Here is a 16,080-nt window from a genome sequence, read left to right as displayed (position 1 = left end):
AAAATGTTGAGTCATTTAAAAATGTCCTTGTTTTAGAAAGAAAATAATTTTCTTTGTCCATTAAAATCACATCAAATTGATCAGAAATACAGTGTAGACATTGTTAATGTTGTAAATTACTATTGTAGCTGGAAACGGCAGAATTTTTAATGGAAAAGCTACATAGGCGTACAGAGGCCCATTATCAGCAACCATCACACCTGTGTTCCAATGGCATGTTGTGTTAGCTAATCCAAGTTTATAATTTTAAAAGGCAAATTTATCATTAGAAAGCCCTTTTGCAATTACGTTAGCACAGCTGAAAACTGTTGTGTTAATTAAAGAAGCAATAAAACTGGCCTTCTTTAGACTAGTTGAGTATCTGGAGCATCAGCATTTGTGGGTTTGATTACAGGCTCAAAATGGCCAGAAACAAAGACCTTTCTTCTGAAATTTGTCAGTCTAATCTTGTTCTGAGAAATGAAGGCTATTCCATGCGAGAAATTGCCAAGAAACTAAAGATCTCGTACAACGTTGTGTACTTCTCCCTTCACAGAACAGTGCAAACTGGCTCTAACCAGAATAGAAAGAGGAGTGGGAGGCCCCGGTGCATAACTGAGCAAGAGTACATTAGAATGTCTAGTTTAAGAAACAGATGCCTCACAAGTCTGAAAAAGAGCTGATGTGAAACAATCTGATGTGATTGGTCAAAAGACCAATTAGTGGAAAAATATCAGAATTGGGCTGCCTGTGTAAACGCAGCCATAGAAGAAGCAAATCAATATCTTTTCAAAAGGACTCCTACCAAAGAGCAAATCTTTACTGTATGATGACAAGTTTAATCTTTACCTTACGATTAATATTTTGAGTATTTACTTCCTCCTTCTCTGATATTTACACTGCATTACACGTATGCATTGTCTTTTTACATTTCATGACACTACTTACACATCATATACTAGCGCTCTCCAACCCTGTTCCTCGAAAGCTATCATCCTGTAGGTTTTSGCTCCAACCCTAATCTAGCGCACCTGATTCTAATAATTAGCTGGTTGATAAGCTGCACCAGGTTATTTACAACTGMGGCTGGAGTGAYAACSTACAGGWGGGTCGCMCTCCAACCCACATTGACAAAKCTAAGCACATTATGAAGGTGTGTATTTCTTTGACAAATTGCACACGGCAGGGAAGAGGGCAGTGTGTCTAAGGTGTGACATGAAGGGCAAAGGCTAGAGAGGCTGTCCCGCTGCCTGTAGTTGCACACCAGTTCTAGGCTTATTCTCACTCAAGGATGTGGAGGCACATGAGTGCAATGRGACTCAGCTAGGTGTCAGGTGTGGCTTTAAGTCAAAGCTAGCAACATCATTCTGTTTCAGTTCAAAGTCAAATCTCAAAGCTAGCAGGTAAGCACCCCTCACCCAGTATATTATTTCCTTGAAGAGCAGTGTGGAATGTGGTGTAGATATGAATTATTGGATGTAGCTGTTGTTCTCTGTTTGAATGGAGTCTCTCAGTCTGTCTGATTTAGTGTTGAGTTTCCTATGCGTTTGTCTTTTATCAAGTCTGTATAATTGGTTGTGTTAGAAAAAGGATTTTATGTTTCTTTTAACAGACAAGTCGAAACAGAAAGAACATCGGAATTAACGTTTTATCAGATACCGTGTGTGTGTAGATCCTACATAGCTATATTCATGTATTTAAATATTAGCTGGCTTTATGGCAACTTGTTGGTATCAAAACAGTAACACAGGTTTGTTATTACCATGTCATTTATTGCCTACTCTGGTATTTCCTGTTGTATAACATGCTGTCTTTATTTGACTGCGTAGTATGTTTACGTAGAACCTGTCCTCTCATTAGTAATCRTTTAGGTTACATATCCTGCAACCTGTAGTTAATTACCCCGGGCAAGGGTGAAATCACAGCCCCCAACACATTGGGTRCCATGACTCCTTAGTTCAATAGTCTTACTGTATCCTCAATAMTTATTGATATATCCTATATTCTGGTTCAGAGGGTGGACTCTATACACACAATAGCCCGGATAAGTATCCAGAGTATTTGTTTAGTTTGACCACATGGCTAATTTGTTTCTCTGGATGGAAAYCATGTCCTGTGAACTCAGGATCTTAGTYACAACRACTGCCTCAGTCACWTCAGAAGTCACTAACCTAACAGAAACCTAAGCTTGTCTTATTGACTTTGATTACTGTTATGACAACCACATAATATGCATGACTAGTGAACCAATGAAATAGTCCGCTGATAGAGAACTAGCCTCGTCAGCAGATGRCTGCCCTCACCCTAAAACCTGTCTGAGTTTATGATTGACCAGTATTCCTCGTGCTAAAATAATCATTGTTAACTTCACGAATACATGCAATAATAGTGATTAGATGTGTTCGCCTGTTCTTAATAAACTTATAAACAAACAGCCTTTCCTTTTGACAGGCCAAATGACGTGTCTTGGACCAATTGGGCACCGGTGCCTGATGGGCATTCTCCTGCTGGGCTGCTTGCTGACCTGTCTACTGTTCCGACCTGCTATCACCTGGCTCCCTGTCCTGGCCAAGCACTTCCAGGCGGAGCACAAACAGGACGTTACCGTGCTGGTCTGGCACTGGCCCTTTGACCATCCCTTCAAACTGAACTCCTGCAGGTCCTTGTACAACATCGAAGGCTGTCACCTGACGGCGGACAGAGAGCTGTACAGTCAAGCGGATGCCGTTCTCATCCACCACAGAGAGATCGAAGAGGATTTATCCAACCTGCCCCAAGAACAACGGCCCTCCTTCCAGAAGTGGGTGTGGATGAATTTCGAATCCCCGGCACACACCAATAGAATACCTGGCTTGGAAGATCTGTTTAATGTGACTTTGAACTACAGGCAGGATGCAGACATCAACATGCCTTATGGATCTCTCGTCCCTCGGATTAAAGAGAGGGAGGAGTTTGTCCCGCATAAAAACCGACTGGTCTGTTGGATCGTTAGCAACTGGAACCCAAAACACAAGAGGACTTGGTACTACATGGAGCTGCGCAAATTCATCAGGATTCACACCTACGGGGACCCTTTCAACAGAAAGGTATCTCTTAGTGAATACAGAATGATCGTGGCCAGCTGTAAATTCTACCTGTCTTTTGAGAACTCCGTCCATAAGGACTACATCACAGAAAAACTTTATAACGCTCTCAAGTTGGGCGCTGTTCCTGTGGTCATGGGCCCGACAAGAGGGAACTATGAGAAGTTCATCCCTGGAGATTCCTTCATCCATGTGGATGACTTCCGCTCGCCCAGAGCCCTGGCCAAACACCTCCTCTTCTTGGACGAGAATGAGGAGATGTACCGTAAATACTTCAAGTGGCAGAGGATCCACACAGTCCGRATCAACAGCTTCCCCATTCAGAATGCCTGCAACAGCTGTGAGTACATCAGAGGCCACCCTGAGAATCGGATGGTTACTGAGCTCTATAAATGGTTCTGGGAGGAGTGATGCTGAGACACTTGGAGCAAATCTACTACAAATAAACAATATCCACTACTCCATAGTCAGGGATGGGGGGGAACTGAGCAAAATGTATCTTTTACACAATGGCAGAAGTGCCAAAAATTATATTTAATTAAAGTACATTCACCGAACTTTCCCCACTTGAACAATTAATGGGGCGTTACAAGTCATTTTAATATTTTTTACTTTTCTTCTGTCTTTTGCTACTGCTCTATCACATGTTAACTGATGAAAACAGTGTGGTGGTGACAACCACCGCTATCTGCCTGTTTACTATTGGGTCGTTCCACTAATGTTGAAACTATTCCTTTTTGTTAAATAGAACATCTAATAGTCAAATCATAGAGTAAAAGCAGGTGAGCTGGTTCTACTCTTTTTGGCTGTTTCGTGGTGAAAGAACTGAGCGGGTCGGGCAGAACACGTCAACCCTGTTACTCATAGAGAGACAGGCTTTCATTCAATTGCCATTCCCTTTTGCAACAACCTTCCATTCCCTGTCACAAGTGGATGTATGGCTTATTTAAGAAAAAATCATCAGCCCTTTTACTTTTTTTGACATTTAATAGGCCCTTAATATAGTCTTTCATTTTTTTGAGATGAGGGAAAATGTTTTTTTTTATAGTTGAACATGTGCTCTTTTAGACAAACTGTTAAAATTAGGTGAAATCAAAAGTTATCTTCTTTAACAAATACACTTCTCAAAAGGCACCAAATTGGTGGAAAGACCCTATTAACATTACTGGGAAAGATTTGGTTTTGAACTGTAATACCTGTTGAGAAAGTCTGGTTACTGTTGAAGGTACTATAGCTCTCCTCCCTCTGGTCACTGGAATAGACTCTGAGAGACTCCACTGCGATCAGTCCTGCTTTTAACAAACCATGTGATTGGGAAAGTGATAAAGGGTAATATACGGTAGGTCTCACTCATTTACAGTAGTACTCCCTGTACTGTCAACAGTTGTTAGGCAATTACCCTTTACTGTACTATGGTTGCTAGGTTGTCACAATGAATGTGTCATGTATTTTCACACGTTAAGGGACCTGTTCGCTCCACTGTTAGGCAACAGGGATTGAATCACAGAAGACTGAGATTCAGTGTATGAATTAGGAAAAGATGAGTGTAGTACAGTGGTCTCCAGCACAATGACATGACTAAACCCAGTTTACACACCTGTTTCCAATACAATGCAATGGGGTAGTTTGAGACGCCACTCTTACTGCCACCCAAGGGAGTTTTAAAGACGTAAATTAATATATGTTGCAGTACACCTGGCGACCACTGAACAGCACTGCAAACCCACTGTACCAGTGCACGTTACGTTGTTGAAAAACCATTGCATCAGTGTGAATATGAATATTTATACATGTGAGAAAAATGAATACCATTGTCAAATGATGAAATCTGAGCTCAAATGAGGGGTTGGAGAAATGGTGAGATTAGCTTGTTGCTTAATGGTTTAATTGAAACCTGCCGCTAATTAGCATTGGCTATAATCACCCAAACTTATGAACAATTCCATGATTCTTCTTCGGCTCTTTCAAATGTAGAGAATAGAATGTGCCCTGGAATGAGTGTAAAATGACTGCATTATGAAGAACTCTTAAGTCTGCCACAACTTCACCCATTCTTATATCCCTTTGCCCTTTGAAGTATCCCTTCTAATGCTTTATTAACTGTACAGTACATACAGAAAACCCCTACATTCTTCTGCGCGTTTCATTATGTTTTGGTCATGGAAACTATTAGAATATCACTTTCTACCTCCTATTTTCTATGTTTCCTGTCATTTCTATCTCCGACCTCCACAATGTCAGTTAATTTCCCATATGATGTCGTCATTACCTCACTATGTGGTAACACATATGAGATAGATGACAATGCTTACTCTGAGACTTAGTCATGCGTCTAGGGACTGGCTCTGTGGTTTTTCAAAAAAGGGGTAGAATACATCTACAGACGACTCTGGGTTTGGCAGATGCCAGGAGAACGCTACCTGACTGAATGCATAGTACCAACCGTAAAAGTTTGGTGGTGGAATAATGTCTGGGGCGTTTTTCATTGTTCGGGCTAGGTCCATTAGTTCCAGTGGAGGGAAACTTACCGCTACAGCATACAATGACATTCTAGATATTCTGTGCTTCTGGCTTGTGGCAACAGTTCGGAGAAGGCCCTTTCCTGTTCAGCCATGACATTGCCCCCGTGCACAAAGCAAGGTCCAACAGAAATGGATTGTCAAGATGTGTGGAAGAACTTGACTGGCCTGCACAGAGCCCTGACCTCAACCCCATCGAATGCCTTGTGGATGAATTGGAATGCCGACTGCAAACCAGACCTAACCGCCCAACCTAACTAATGCTCTTGCGGCTGAATGGAAGCAAATCCCCGCAACAATCTTCCAACATCTAGTGGAAAGCCTTCCCAGAAGAGTGGAGGCTGTTATAGCAGCCAACTCCATAATAGTGCCCATGATTTTGGAATAAGATGTTCTATGAGCAGGTGTCCACAACGTTTTGGTCATGTAGTGTACCTTGTCCATTACTGTTGGCTGTCTCCCACCAGTCCCTTCTCTGTTATCCTTTCTCTTGCTGCTCTCTCTCTTTCCCCCCTGTGCTGTAAATTATTGAGCTTTTCTTTCAAGGGACCACTCCCTCATCAGATCTGTGGGCCATCGAGTTTGCTGCTTCACCGCTCCTTCACCCCCAGCAACAGCCTCCCCACGCACCTCCTGACATTGAAGAAATCACATGTCCCTCACTTTCTTTTCTACCACTTCTCTCTCGCGCGTTGCGCTGTAAATTTAGCTCTTCCTTCCTTTCAACTTTCTCCCTCTCGTGTGTTACTTCCCCAACCTCCCTCTTTTTTCTCTACCACCCTCTCTGTTTTTCTGTAATGTCACGGCTCACTGCTGAGTGTCACTGAGTTGATGGAGAGGGAAAAAATGGAGGAGTGAGGCAATGGAAGGAGGGTTGACGCAAGGGTGTGTGTGTGTACATTTTGTGAGAGACTTGAGAAAGACATGAAAGGGAACAAGTGGGGAGGAGATTGTTGGTGTGGTAAAATGTTAAGCTTGGTGAAAAAACAGCAGACAGTCAGTCAATGCACCTCCCCCTACTAGAACTACTACAGTTCCATGTAGACCGGTGCTACACACAGACTTCCCAAGTGATGTTCGCTTACAGTCCCCCAAAATACCCCCTCTCCAAAACACATCCCTTTCTCATGTCCATCCTGGCAACCTATGGTTAATCCAACGTATTGTTTAAAATGTTATCAGCAACCCTGACAGGGATAAACACTTGTTTGATGATTACATTACAGGGATAATACAATCTGAACAGGTTGTCCATTCTCCTTTTCATATTATTCTCATTACATCTCTTCTGTTGATCTATTTCATGCTTTAGTGTGTAGTTCAGAACTCTAACTCTGGTAGATTAGTAAATGCCGTGTTTGATTGTACAGAGAACACTCTCTCTCTTCTCTCTCATATTCAATTCAAAGGGCTTTACTGACATGAGAAACATATGTTTACATTGCCAAAGCAAATGGAAAAGACAAACAAAGGAAACATTACACTCACAAGTTAAAAGAATTAGACATTTCAAATGTTTTATTATTGGCTATGTACAGTGTTGTAACAATGTGCAGGTAGATAAATATAGGTTGTATTTTAACAATGTTTGCACTCCACTTGGCCCTTTTCTCATGGCAACGGGCCAAAAATCTTGTGAGCGGGATTAGACTAACAGATATGGAAGTTTATCAAGGTTTGATTTGTTTTCAAACATTCTGTGGTGTGTTGTGTGTCTGTGGGAAATATGTCCCTCTGAGGAGGCGGGGTGAAGAGCTATAGGAGGATGGGTTCATTGTAATGGAACAGTATCAAACATATGGAAACAATATCCATTATTCCATTTCAGCTATTACAATGAGCCTGTCCTCCTACAGCCTGCCCACAGCCTCCTATGCTCCCTCCCTCCCTAGACAGTCCTTGTTGTGTTGGTTTCATTGTGTTCCTGGCAGAAAGCAGTAAGCAGACCCTAACAGTCCATTTTTAGAAACTGCCACTGTCTCTGATCTAAAACACAATCAGTGAGCCATTTTGCCTGGGTCCAACAGCAACATTAAAAAGTCATACCGACTGCACTGTTTAATACGATGATGTTCACGTGTCATTTCTTTATCTGGAAGGTCAGTCAATAGCATTGATTCAATCACCACCAGCAGGACAAAGGCAGAGACACAAAAAACAACTGTCCACAAAGCAAACCAAATGCATATAAACAGCACTAATACCACAAATGGGGACGGTGTCAACCGGTTCTAAGCTAAGCTTTTGGCCCCACCAACCCCGAACAAGCCATGATACACATACAAACATGAACCTACAAACACCACACATAATAAAGTGCCTGAGTGAACACACAACACAGTGGGGATCAGATGATGTATGTACAGGTAACTGGCAAAACAAAGGACCACCATCCACCAGAACAGCTTCAATGCACCTTGGCATACATTCTAAAGTGTCTGGAACTCTTTTGGAGAGATGCGACACCATTCTTCTCTGAGAAATTCCATAATTTGGTTTTTGTTGATGGTGGAAACGCTGTCTCAGGCCCGCTCCAGAATCTCCATATGTTCAATTGGTTTGAGATTGGTGACTGACCACACACACAACCTTTAAACTACAAATGCTCCTTTGAGACCCCTCTTTCAAAGTCACTGAGATCTCTTCTTCTAGCCAGGGTAGCCAAAATAATGTTCAACTTGGCATTTTTATACATGACCCTAAGCATGATGGGATGTTTTAATTGCTTACTAAACTAGGAACCACCTCTGTGGAAGCAACTTCTTTCAATATACTTTGTGTCCTTCATTTACTCAAGTGTTTCCTTTATTTTGTCAGTTGCCTGTACGTAGGCTTGCCTTACGTTTTTTGTGAATTTGTGTGTAATCATGTTTGCAGAAGGGACAGATGTCCTCGACCAACAAAACCACCTATTGTGTGAAATGTTGTTTTTGGCTCCATGACAGCTAACCAAACAGATTAACAGCAACAAACAGCCGACGGGATCAAAATAAAACACAGACAGACTGAGGGAGGAATTCAAGCGGGAGGCTGCTTGAGCCAGTTACACCCCCAACCTGTAATAGCTATGAAAGCTACAGGGTAAGCCTGTTCTAGGCTTGCTGAGTTTGGTTGTTTTGTTTGAGAAGTAAGTCTGGTAAACATTCATCACACGCCTGTCACCTATTGAGCATTGTAAATAAAATATGGACACTTTGCATCAGAGCTCTTGCTCCCCGCTGAATCTCTGCCCTAAGACGCATCTCTATGCTACCTGTTCTACAGAAGTATAGAGAGAGAGAGAGAGAAGAGAGAGAGAGAGAGAGGAGAGAGATGAGGAGAGATAGCGAAGAAGAGAGGCCACCAGCAGAGCAGAGCAGAGGGTAGATCGGAGTCGAGGTAGGAGTGCCCCAGCTCCTCTGATAGGTGATGATCTGTAAAGGAGGAAGTGGGAATTGGATGATCTGGTGTAGGTTATTAGTTGAGCTCTGTTAGACATGTAATAGTCTCTGTGCGCAACAGGGGGTCTCTCTATTCCACCACCCACTGTAGCCTGGATGACACCGCAATATGGGAGATACTCACAGCTCCACAAACAAACACAAACATGCAGGGTGGTGCTGTTTACAGGTGTGTGTGGGGTGGGGGGTGGTGGCGGCTAGCGCCATGGGCTTTGCATAAGTGCTGATTCGGTCTCCCGATCCACATAGCTGCATTCTTCACACCTTCCTCCTCTTCCTCTCTGCCTCTCCAATCTCCATCTCCTCTCCTCCTCCACTTGCTTGCTTTCTTTCACCCTCACCCTCAATTCGTCACACATGCTTTTTCATTACCCCCCTCTACCTACTGATGGGTAAAAACAGCCTGAGGTGTGCTGCGTCTAGCTCGCCACCGACAACCCGGCGTGGTGAAAGTGGTGCTTGACAGTTATGAGACAGCTGGCAACCTCTGTGACTTCAACGTGAGCAGAGCAGACGCGTGCGAGTGGTGGCTACAATGGAGTGGGCTGGCTGCGGAGTGGTGGCTACAATGGATGGGCTGGCTGCGGAGTGGGAGGCCGGGAGCCACAACGGAAGAGCTGGACAGACGTCGTCTGAGTGGCGAGAGGAAGTCGATTACTCACAAGAAAAAAAAGTAGCCCAAGATAGGTCAGGAGTTGAAGAACTGGCTCTTATGAACTCTGGAAAGGAAAACACAGTGGCACCCTGCTCCCACTTCACCATGTGCAATTAGGGAATAAGCAGAGGAAATGTCTCTTCTCCATTACAGTAGATTGGTGTCAGAGACTCAGAGTAAAAATAGACAGATCATGTTGATGATCACTCCAGGTAGGGCCGGAGACTGGAGAGATCTTACCTCCCACTCCTCTCCTCTTTTTCTTCCCTCTTTTCTCTCCGTCCTCCACTTCAGGTGTAGAGCACCTGAGGACGTAGCTAAGGACGCTCTCAGTGGAACACAGGAGAGAAGTAGAGACGTTTCACCTGCAGCAACCCAGCAGTAATGTGCAGTTTAACACAGGCCCTGGGGCTTATTACGTCAGTGTTTTTCCTGTGAACTGCAGTGTAATAGTGGTTGGTATAGTCCCCAGCACAGCTATCACATACATCAACGCTTTTGTCTAAGAGCTAGAAACAGGGAAACGGTGACTGTCGTGACATCTTTGTATCACCGGTAACTGTGTTCCAATGTTACACACAACACAAACTTGTGGCAAACACACACACATGCATGTACACACACCGCACACACATGACACAACACACCACCACATTCTTTCTCTCTCTTTCTCTTACACACACACACCACACACAACACACACACACACACACACACACACACACACCACACCACACACACACACACACCACACACACACACACACACACACACACACACACACACACACACACACACGCACACAACACCACACACACACACACACACACACACACACACAACACACACACACACACACAAACAACTGCAGTGCACATTTGACTGCAGTAATCCAGCTTATGTTTAACAGGGAGTAAATACAACAAATGAATCAATAAACAAACCCCCTGCCGGGGTATTTTAGTGGTCGGCATCTGTTTCCCATTCCTCTGCTTCGGCACAAAGGGCTGGCCGGGTGCCGCGGCATTGTGGCCAAACCTCTCAGTCTGGGTGGGTGAGGGATCTGCATTGTGGCCAACCTCTCAGTCTGGGTGGGGGAGGGATCTGCATTGTGGCCAACACTCTCAGTCTGGGTGGGTGAGGGATCTGCATTGTGGCCAAACTCTTCAGTCTGGGTGGGTGGTGAGATCTGCATTGTGGCTAAACCTCTCGAGGTCTGGTGGGTGAGAGATCTGCATTGTGGCCAAAACCTCTCAGTCTGGGTGGGGTGAGGGATCTGCATTGGGCGCAAACCTCTCAGTCTGGGTGGGGTGAGAGATCTGCATTGTGGCCAAACTCTCAGTCTGGGTGGGGTGAGGGATCTGCATTGGGGCCAAACCTCCGTCGCGCGTGGGGTGAGGGAGTCGTGCATGGCTGCCAGAACCCTCTGCAAGTTGGGTGGGTTGAGAGATCTGCAGTTGGGTGGGCCAAAGCCTCTGCAGTCTGGGTGGGGTGAGGGATCTGCATTGGTGGCCAAACCTCTCCAGTCTGGGTGGGGTGAGGATCTTGCATTGTGACCATAACGTCTCAGTCCTGGGATGGGTGAGGATTCTGCGATTGTGGGCCAAACTCTCAGTCTGGTGGGGTGTGAGATCGTGCATCTGTGGCTAACCCTCAGTCCTGGTGTGGGTGAGAGGGATCTGCGATGTGGGCCAACCCTCATCTGGTGGGTGTGAGGGATCTGCATTGTGGCCAAATCCTGCTCAGTCTGAGTGGAGTGAGAAGAGATCTGCATTGTGGCCAAACCCTCCACGTCTGGGTGGGAGTGAGGATTGCCATTGCTTGGGCCAAAGACCTCTCAGTCTGGTGGGGTGCAGGGATCTGCCATTGTCGCCAAAACCTCTCAGTCTGGGTGGGGTGAGAATCTCTGCATTGTGGCAACCTCTCACGTCTGGGTGGGGAGAGAGTCTGCATTGTGGCCAAACCTCTCAGATCTGGGTGGGTGGAGAATCTGCATTGTTGCCAAACCTCTCAGTTGGGTGGGGTGAGGAATCGTGCATTGGTGGCAAACTCTTCTCAGTCTGGTGGGTGAGAGAGATCCTGCATTGTGGCCCCAAACCTCTCAGTCTGGTGGGTGAGAGATCATGCATTGTGGCCACAACCTCTCAGTCTGGGTGGGTGAGAGATCGCATTGTCGGCCAAATCTTCTCAGTCTGGGTGGGTGAGGGATCTGCATCTCTCTCTCTCTCTACTTCTCTCATCTCTTCTCTACTCTCCTCTCCTCTCTCTCTCTCCTCTCTGGCGGGGGTCTGCGTCTGCTCGTCTCTCTCTACTCTCGTCTCAATCTGCTCTCTCTTCTCTTCTCTCATCCTCTCTACCTTCTCATCTCTTTCTGTCTCTTCGCTCCCTTTGTCTCTCTCTGCTCGACTCACTGACGCACACACCGTTTATCGTCCCCTGCATTTTGTTGTCTATCTGTTAAGAGAGAGGGAGAATTGATTCAGAGGCCTTCTCGTGATCTCTGTAGCAGGACAGATGTACAGTGTGACTTGGTAGAGCGAGGGGTGTTCACCACAGACTTCGGGGTCCTGGGGCCCCCTGGCGTGCACGTTTGGGTTTGCCCTAGCACTACACACAGCTGGATTAAATATCAACTCGATCCATCAAAGCTTTGACTTATTTGAATCAGCTGCTTGTAGTGAAAACGGCAATCCCAGGAGCGCCCCAGGACCGAGTTTGGTAAACCCATACTTTTAGAGGGATGCTGGCTTCAACCATTTGCCTACGCTCTGGATCTCCCTATTCGCCGGCCTCTCCACTTCTTCACAGCTTGCCTATTATGTCTCGCCTGGGCTGGGGACGGGCCGCGTTGTGCTTTGGGCCTCGGGCCTGGCATCCCGTGCGGCGGGGGCGGGGTGGGGGGGCGCATCTTTCTTTCCTCATCTAGGTATTCTTCCCTTCGTATCCCGGCCTCTATGGGCTGAGCTCGGTGCTGGCTGTTTGCGCGGGGTGCGATCGGCGTCAGGGGCTGGTGGGCTTGCGCGTACGGCTCGAGGGATCCTCAATTAAGCCGACTTAACTCAAAAAATAAAACAAAAGTCCAGGGACCAAAATAGAGGATCTATAAAAAAAAAAAAACGGTTGTTTTGTTTAATGAAGCTTCCATTTCCTATATGTCATGGCGTTTCATCCCTGCTCACCCTCACTGCTCGCTTCATCTTGTCGTCTCAGGCTGGCTGCCCTCTTTCCAAATCAATCAATCTTTCCAAACTCAGGCTTCATTGCATGGACAGAGGCATGTAGTGGAACTTGGCCTGTGAGGGTTGTTTAAGACAACACGAGACGAACAAGAACGGGCCATTATATCTAGTCTCTTCTTCCTCCCTTCCTGTCTTTTCTGTGGCGCGCCTGCCCCGGCCTCGACGTCTCGTCACACTATCTCCCAGGCCACCAGGTGAACAGGACGCGTCGCGCTGGCCTCCGATCCTCTGGTGGTCTCCTCCCCCGGTCTGCGCATCTGGTCCCCCTCATCCCACCTCCTCCTGTGTCGAGGTCTAGTGCGTGTCTCAGTTCGTGAGCTGATTGGTGCGCATCGTGTGTGGAGCGAGGGGTCGGGGGGAGGTGGAGACATATGAAGTGTGGTCGTAGGGGGCGTTGTGGGTTTGGCCCGATTAGCGTGGAGAAGACTGCCAGTCTGGTCGCTCGGCTGCAACACTCTCTAGTGGGGGAGGCTCCATCCTCTGTTGCTTTCCTCTCTCGTGGGCTGCTAGTCGTCTCTGCTCAGTGCGTCTCAGTGCGGTCTGGCTGCTTGTCTTCTCCCTCGTCGGGTGGCCTGGCGGGGCTCGCATGTGGCTCGTGCGGGGGTGCGTGCGAGGTGCGGTGGCTCTCTTCTTCTCTCTCTCTTCTCGGGGTCTCGTGGCTCGTGGCGGTGGGGGCGTGGCGGGTCTGCTCGTCTGCTGCTCTGCAGTCTGCGTCTTGGCTCGCTCTCTGCAATCTGCTCTCGTCTCTTTCTGCGTTTCTTGGCGTCGGCGGCTTCGTCTGCTCTCAGTGGCGTCTCTGCGCTTCTGTGCTCGTCTTCTGCTCGTCTCTCGTTGCTGCTGTCGGGGTGCGTCGCCGTGGCTGGCGTCTCTCTCTCTCTCTCCTCTTATCTAGCTATCATCTCTTCATTTCTCTCTTTTCTCTCAGTGTGGTTTTGTTTCCTATTACAGTAACGAGCTAGAAGAGATTGACATTACTCTACTAGGCTCCTATCTCTCTCTTCACCAGTGGATGAGGGGTTGGTATCCCGGGGCCATGAGCAAGTAATTTGGGCTTATCCAGCCGCGGTCCTCCCTCGGATCCTTCGAGAGCAGGCGGGTGGAGAGTGCCTGGACCTCTGCTACGATCCAGTCAAAGTCAGACAAGGCCTGGGAATGGCGCTCTGGGGATTGTAGCGGTTACGTAGGCAATGTTACTGGGGCTCAGCGGTGAGGGCGTCAGAGAGCAATGGGAATCGAAAACATGGGCGTCATGGGAACACAGCTTATTATTTAGAACTCATCAACCTTCAGAAGGGGTGAGTAGCAGCTCAGATCCAGCAGTGGAAGTCCTGCTGCACTAGTCCATGGGACTCCCTGGACAACCACAGAGATCAACAAAATGTTGCTGCAGAAGAGKGAGAAAGCGAGAGAGAGTGTGAGAGAGGTAGAGTGGAMGGTAAGCAAAAGWGAGAAAAAAAGAATGTCAGGATAAAAGAAATCTTGATTTTGTCTGAGAGGGTATTGATTTTTTCCTCTGGGTTGCCCATGTGCACCCAGTCTGTTATTAGTTTAGAAACAAAAAAAATTAGGCTGTGGAGAGAGGGAGAAAGTGGTGAGAGGTGGCGGCAGGGTTGTGTGTGTGTATGTGTGGGTGTATGTGCGCATCCACTTGTGTGTGTATGCACATCTGTGTGTGCTTGTGTTTGTGTGCCGGCCTGGCGGGTAGACCCGTATGCACCCCTGCGTTGGATCGCTCGGCCYGTTGGAGAGAGATGGGGGATTAGTGTGTGAGATTAGAGAGATGATTACACAATGTCTTCGCTCTAATGATCCACTCTGTTTGGTCATCTTATCATCCCTGCTGCACCGGATCCCGCTACCGCCGCTGATACCAGATAACACTGGGATTACCCCCCGGCCCCCGAGGCCAATGTAGCAGGGTGAACACAGACCTGGCCTGGGCTAATTTGTGTGCAATGTTAGTTCTCGTGTGTTTTTAAATTGTGTGTGCTGGCGAGTAAGTGTTTGTATAGTGGTGGTGTGTATGTGTGTGTGTGCAACTTCTTCCATGGCCTTGCAGTCTGCTCTGATCTCCCCATTACATGAGGTCCGATTAGCCACTAATCCTCAAAATATACACGGTCAAAAGCACGAGCAGGTGGAGTAAGCGAGTGAAAAAGGTATTTCTTATCTCCCAAGGACAAGCAATGTTCTGCAGCTTTCGTGCTTGAGGCTGCACGTTAGGGCTAAGCTACCACATACAGTTGTTGTACAGAGATTGAGCACGGTGATTGTGTTTTAACCTCAGAACCAACACTGACTGGGGATTAGCACCCAGACCTAAACCTGGAATAACCATGCCTTCAGAGCTGCCTTCAGTCCCCCTTCCAATTTGAATTAGAGTGCAGTCCAGAATATAAGTGGGAATCTGGTGATATTTATGTGTGATTATACTTTCCTCACGCCCGACGTCCGCGCCCGTTCGCTTCAAGTCTCTACTATACTCGACCTCATTTCAGGAGCTGTGAAATTCGAGAGGAGGAAGACTGAAGCAGAGAGGGGGATGAGGGGAGATGGCCGAGGGGAGGAGACGGAGGGGAGGGGAAGACAGGTTTCTGGCTTGGCGTGGGGGCGAAGGCCGAGACCGTCGAGGGGAGCAGGCCGGAAGAAAAGACAGGAAAGGGAGGAAGCTGAGGTAGTCTTAGATATTGATTTTGTATGCTTCTTTTTGTGGGTGGTGCGAGTGGGGGAGGGGTAGGCTCGTTTATTGTCTGTTATAGGTGTACGTTCGTATTCATCTTACATGAGCAAGGTTTACCAGCATTTCAAATCATCCTTCGGTTCTCGAACGGATTCACAGATTCTCAATTGCTAAATGAGCGCTGCTTGAATTTCACTAGAGGAAATGGATGTTCGAGTTGAATTGGGACCAGGGCGCCGTTGAGAGCAAAGGATGGAAGGACTTAATAGAAAAAAACTGATAAAAATCTCCTTACCTCCTTATTTTCTCCATCATACACTTTCTAGCTCATCCTGCAAATCTGTCTTCCCACCTTCTATCGCTCTCTCTCTCCTCTGTTTCCTCTTTCTTCTCCTCTCTCTCTCTCCTCTCTCTGGCTTCTTCTCTCTCTCTCTCTCTCTCTCTCTCTCTCTCTCTCTCTCTCTCTCTCTCTCTTCTCTCTCTCT

At 46.8% G+C, this 16,080-nt stretch overlaps 1 protein-coding gene and 1 long non-coding RNA gene across 4 annotated transcripts in view; one reads left to right on the top strand and one right to left on the bottom strand.

The window, feature by feature from the left end:
- LOC139029527 (uncharacterized) overlaps positions 1–16,080 on the bottom strand; it is a 42,525-nt gene that overhangs the window by 22,537 nt on the left and 3,908 nt on the right. The window lies entirely within an intron of this gene.
- LOC111980394 (4-galactosyl-N-acetylglucosaminide 3-alpha-L-fucosyltransferase 9) lies at positions 1,071–4,083 on the top strand. Of its 3 annotated transcripts, none has more exons than XM_024011123.2 (2): positions 1,071–1,132; positions 2,431–4,083. In XM_024011123.2, the coding sequence occupies exon 2, from the start codon at positions 2,436–2,438 to the stop codon at positions 3,471–3,473; it is 1,038 nt and encodes a 345-aa protein (XP_023866891.1). In that variant the 5' UTR covers positions 1,071–1,132; positions 2,431–2,435; the 3' UTR covers positions 3,474–4,083. The 3 variants fall into 3 exon arrangements, 2 of the variants coding, with proteins under 2 accessions (XP_023866891.1, XP_023866890.1); XR_002879452.2 differs by lacking the exon at positions 2,431–4,083 and adding an exon at positions 1,592–1,798 and having other exon boundaries at positions 1,077–1,382; XM_024011122.2 differs by having other exon boundaries at positions 1,077–1,382.

This window comes from Salvelinus sp. IW2-2015, linkage group LG20, assembly GCF_002910315.2.
Source record: "Salvelinus sp. IW2-2015 linkage group LG20, ASM291031v2, whole genome shotgun sequence".
Classification (NCBI taxonomy): Eukaryota; Metazoa; Chordata; class Actinopteri; order Salmoniformes; family Salmonidae; genus Salvelinus; species Salvelinus sp. IW2-2015.
This window is presented reverse-complemented; position numbering and strand designations above follow the sequence as displayed.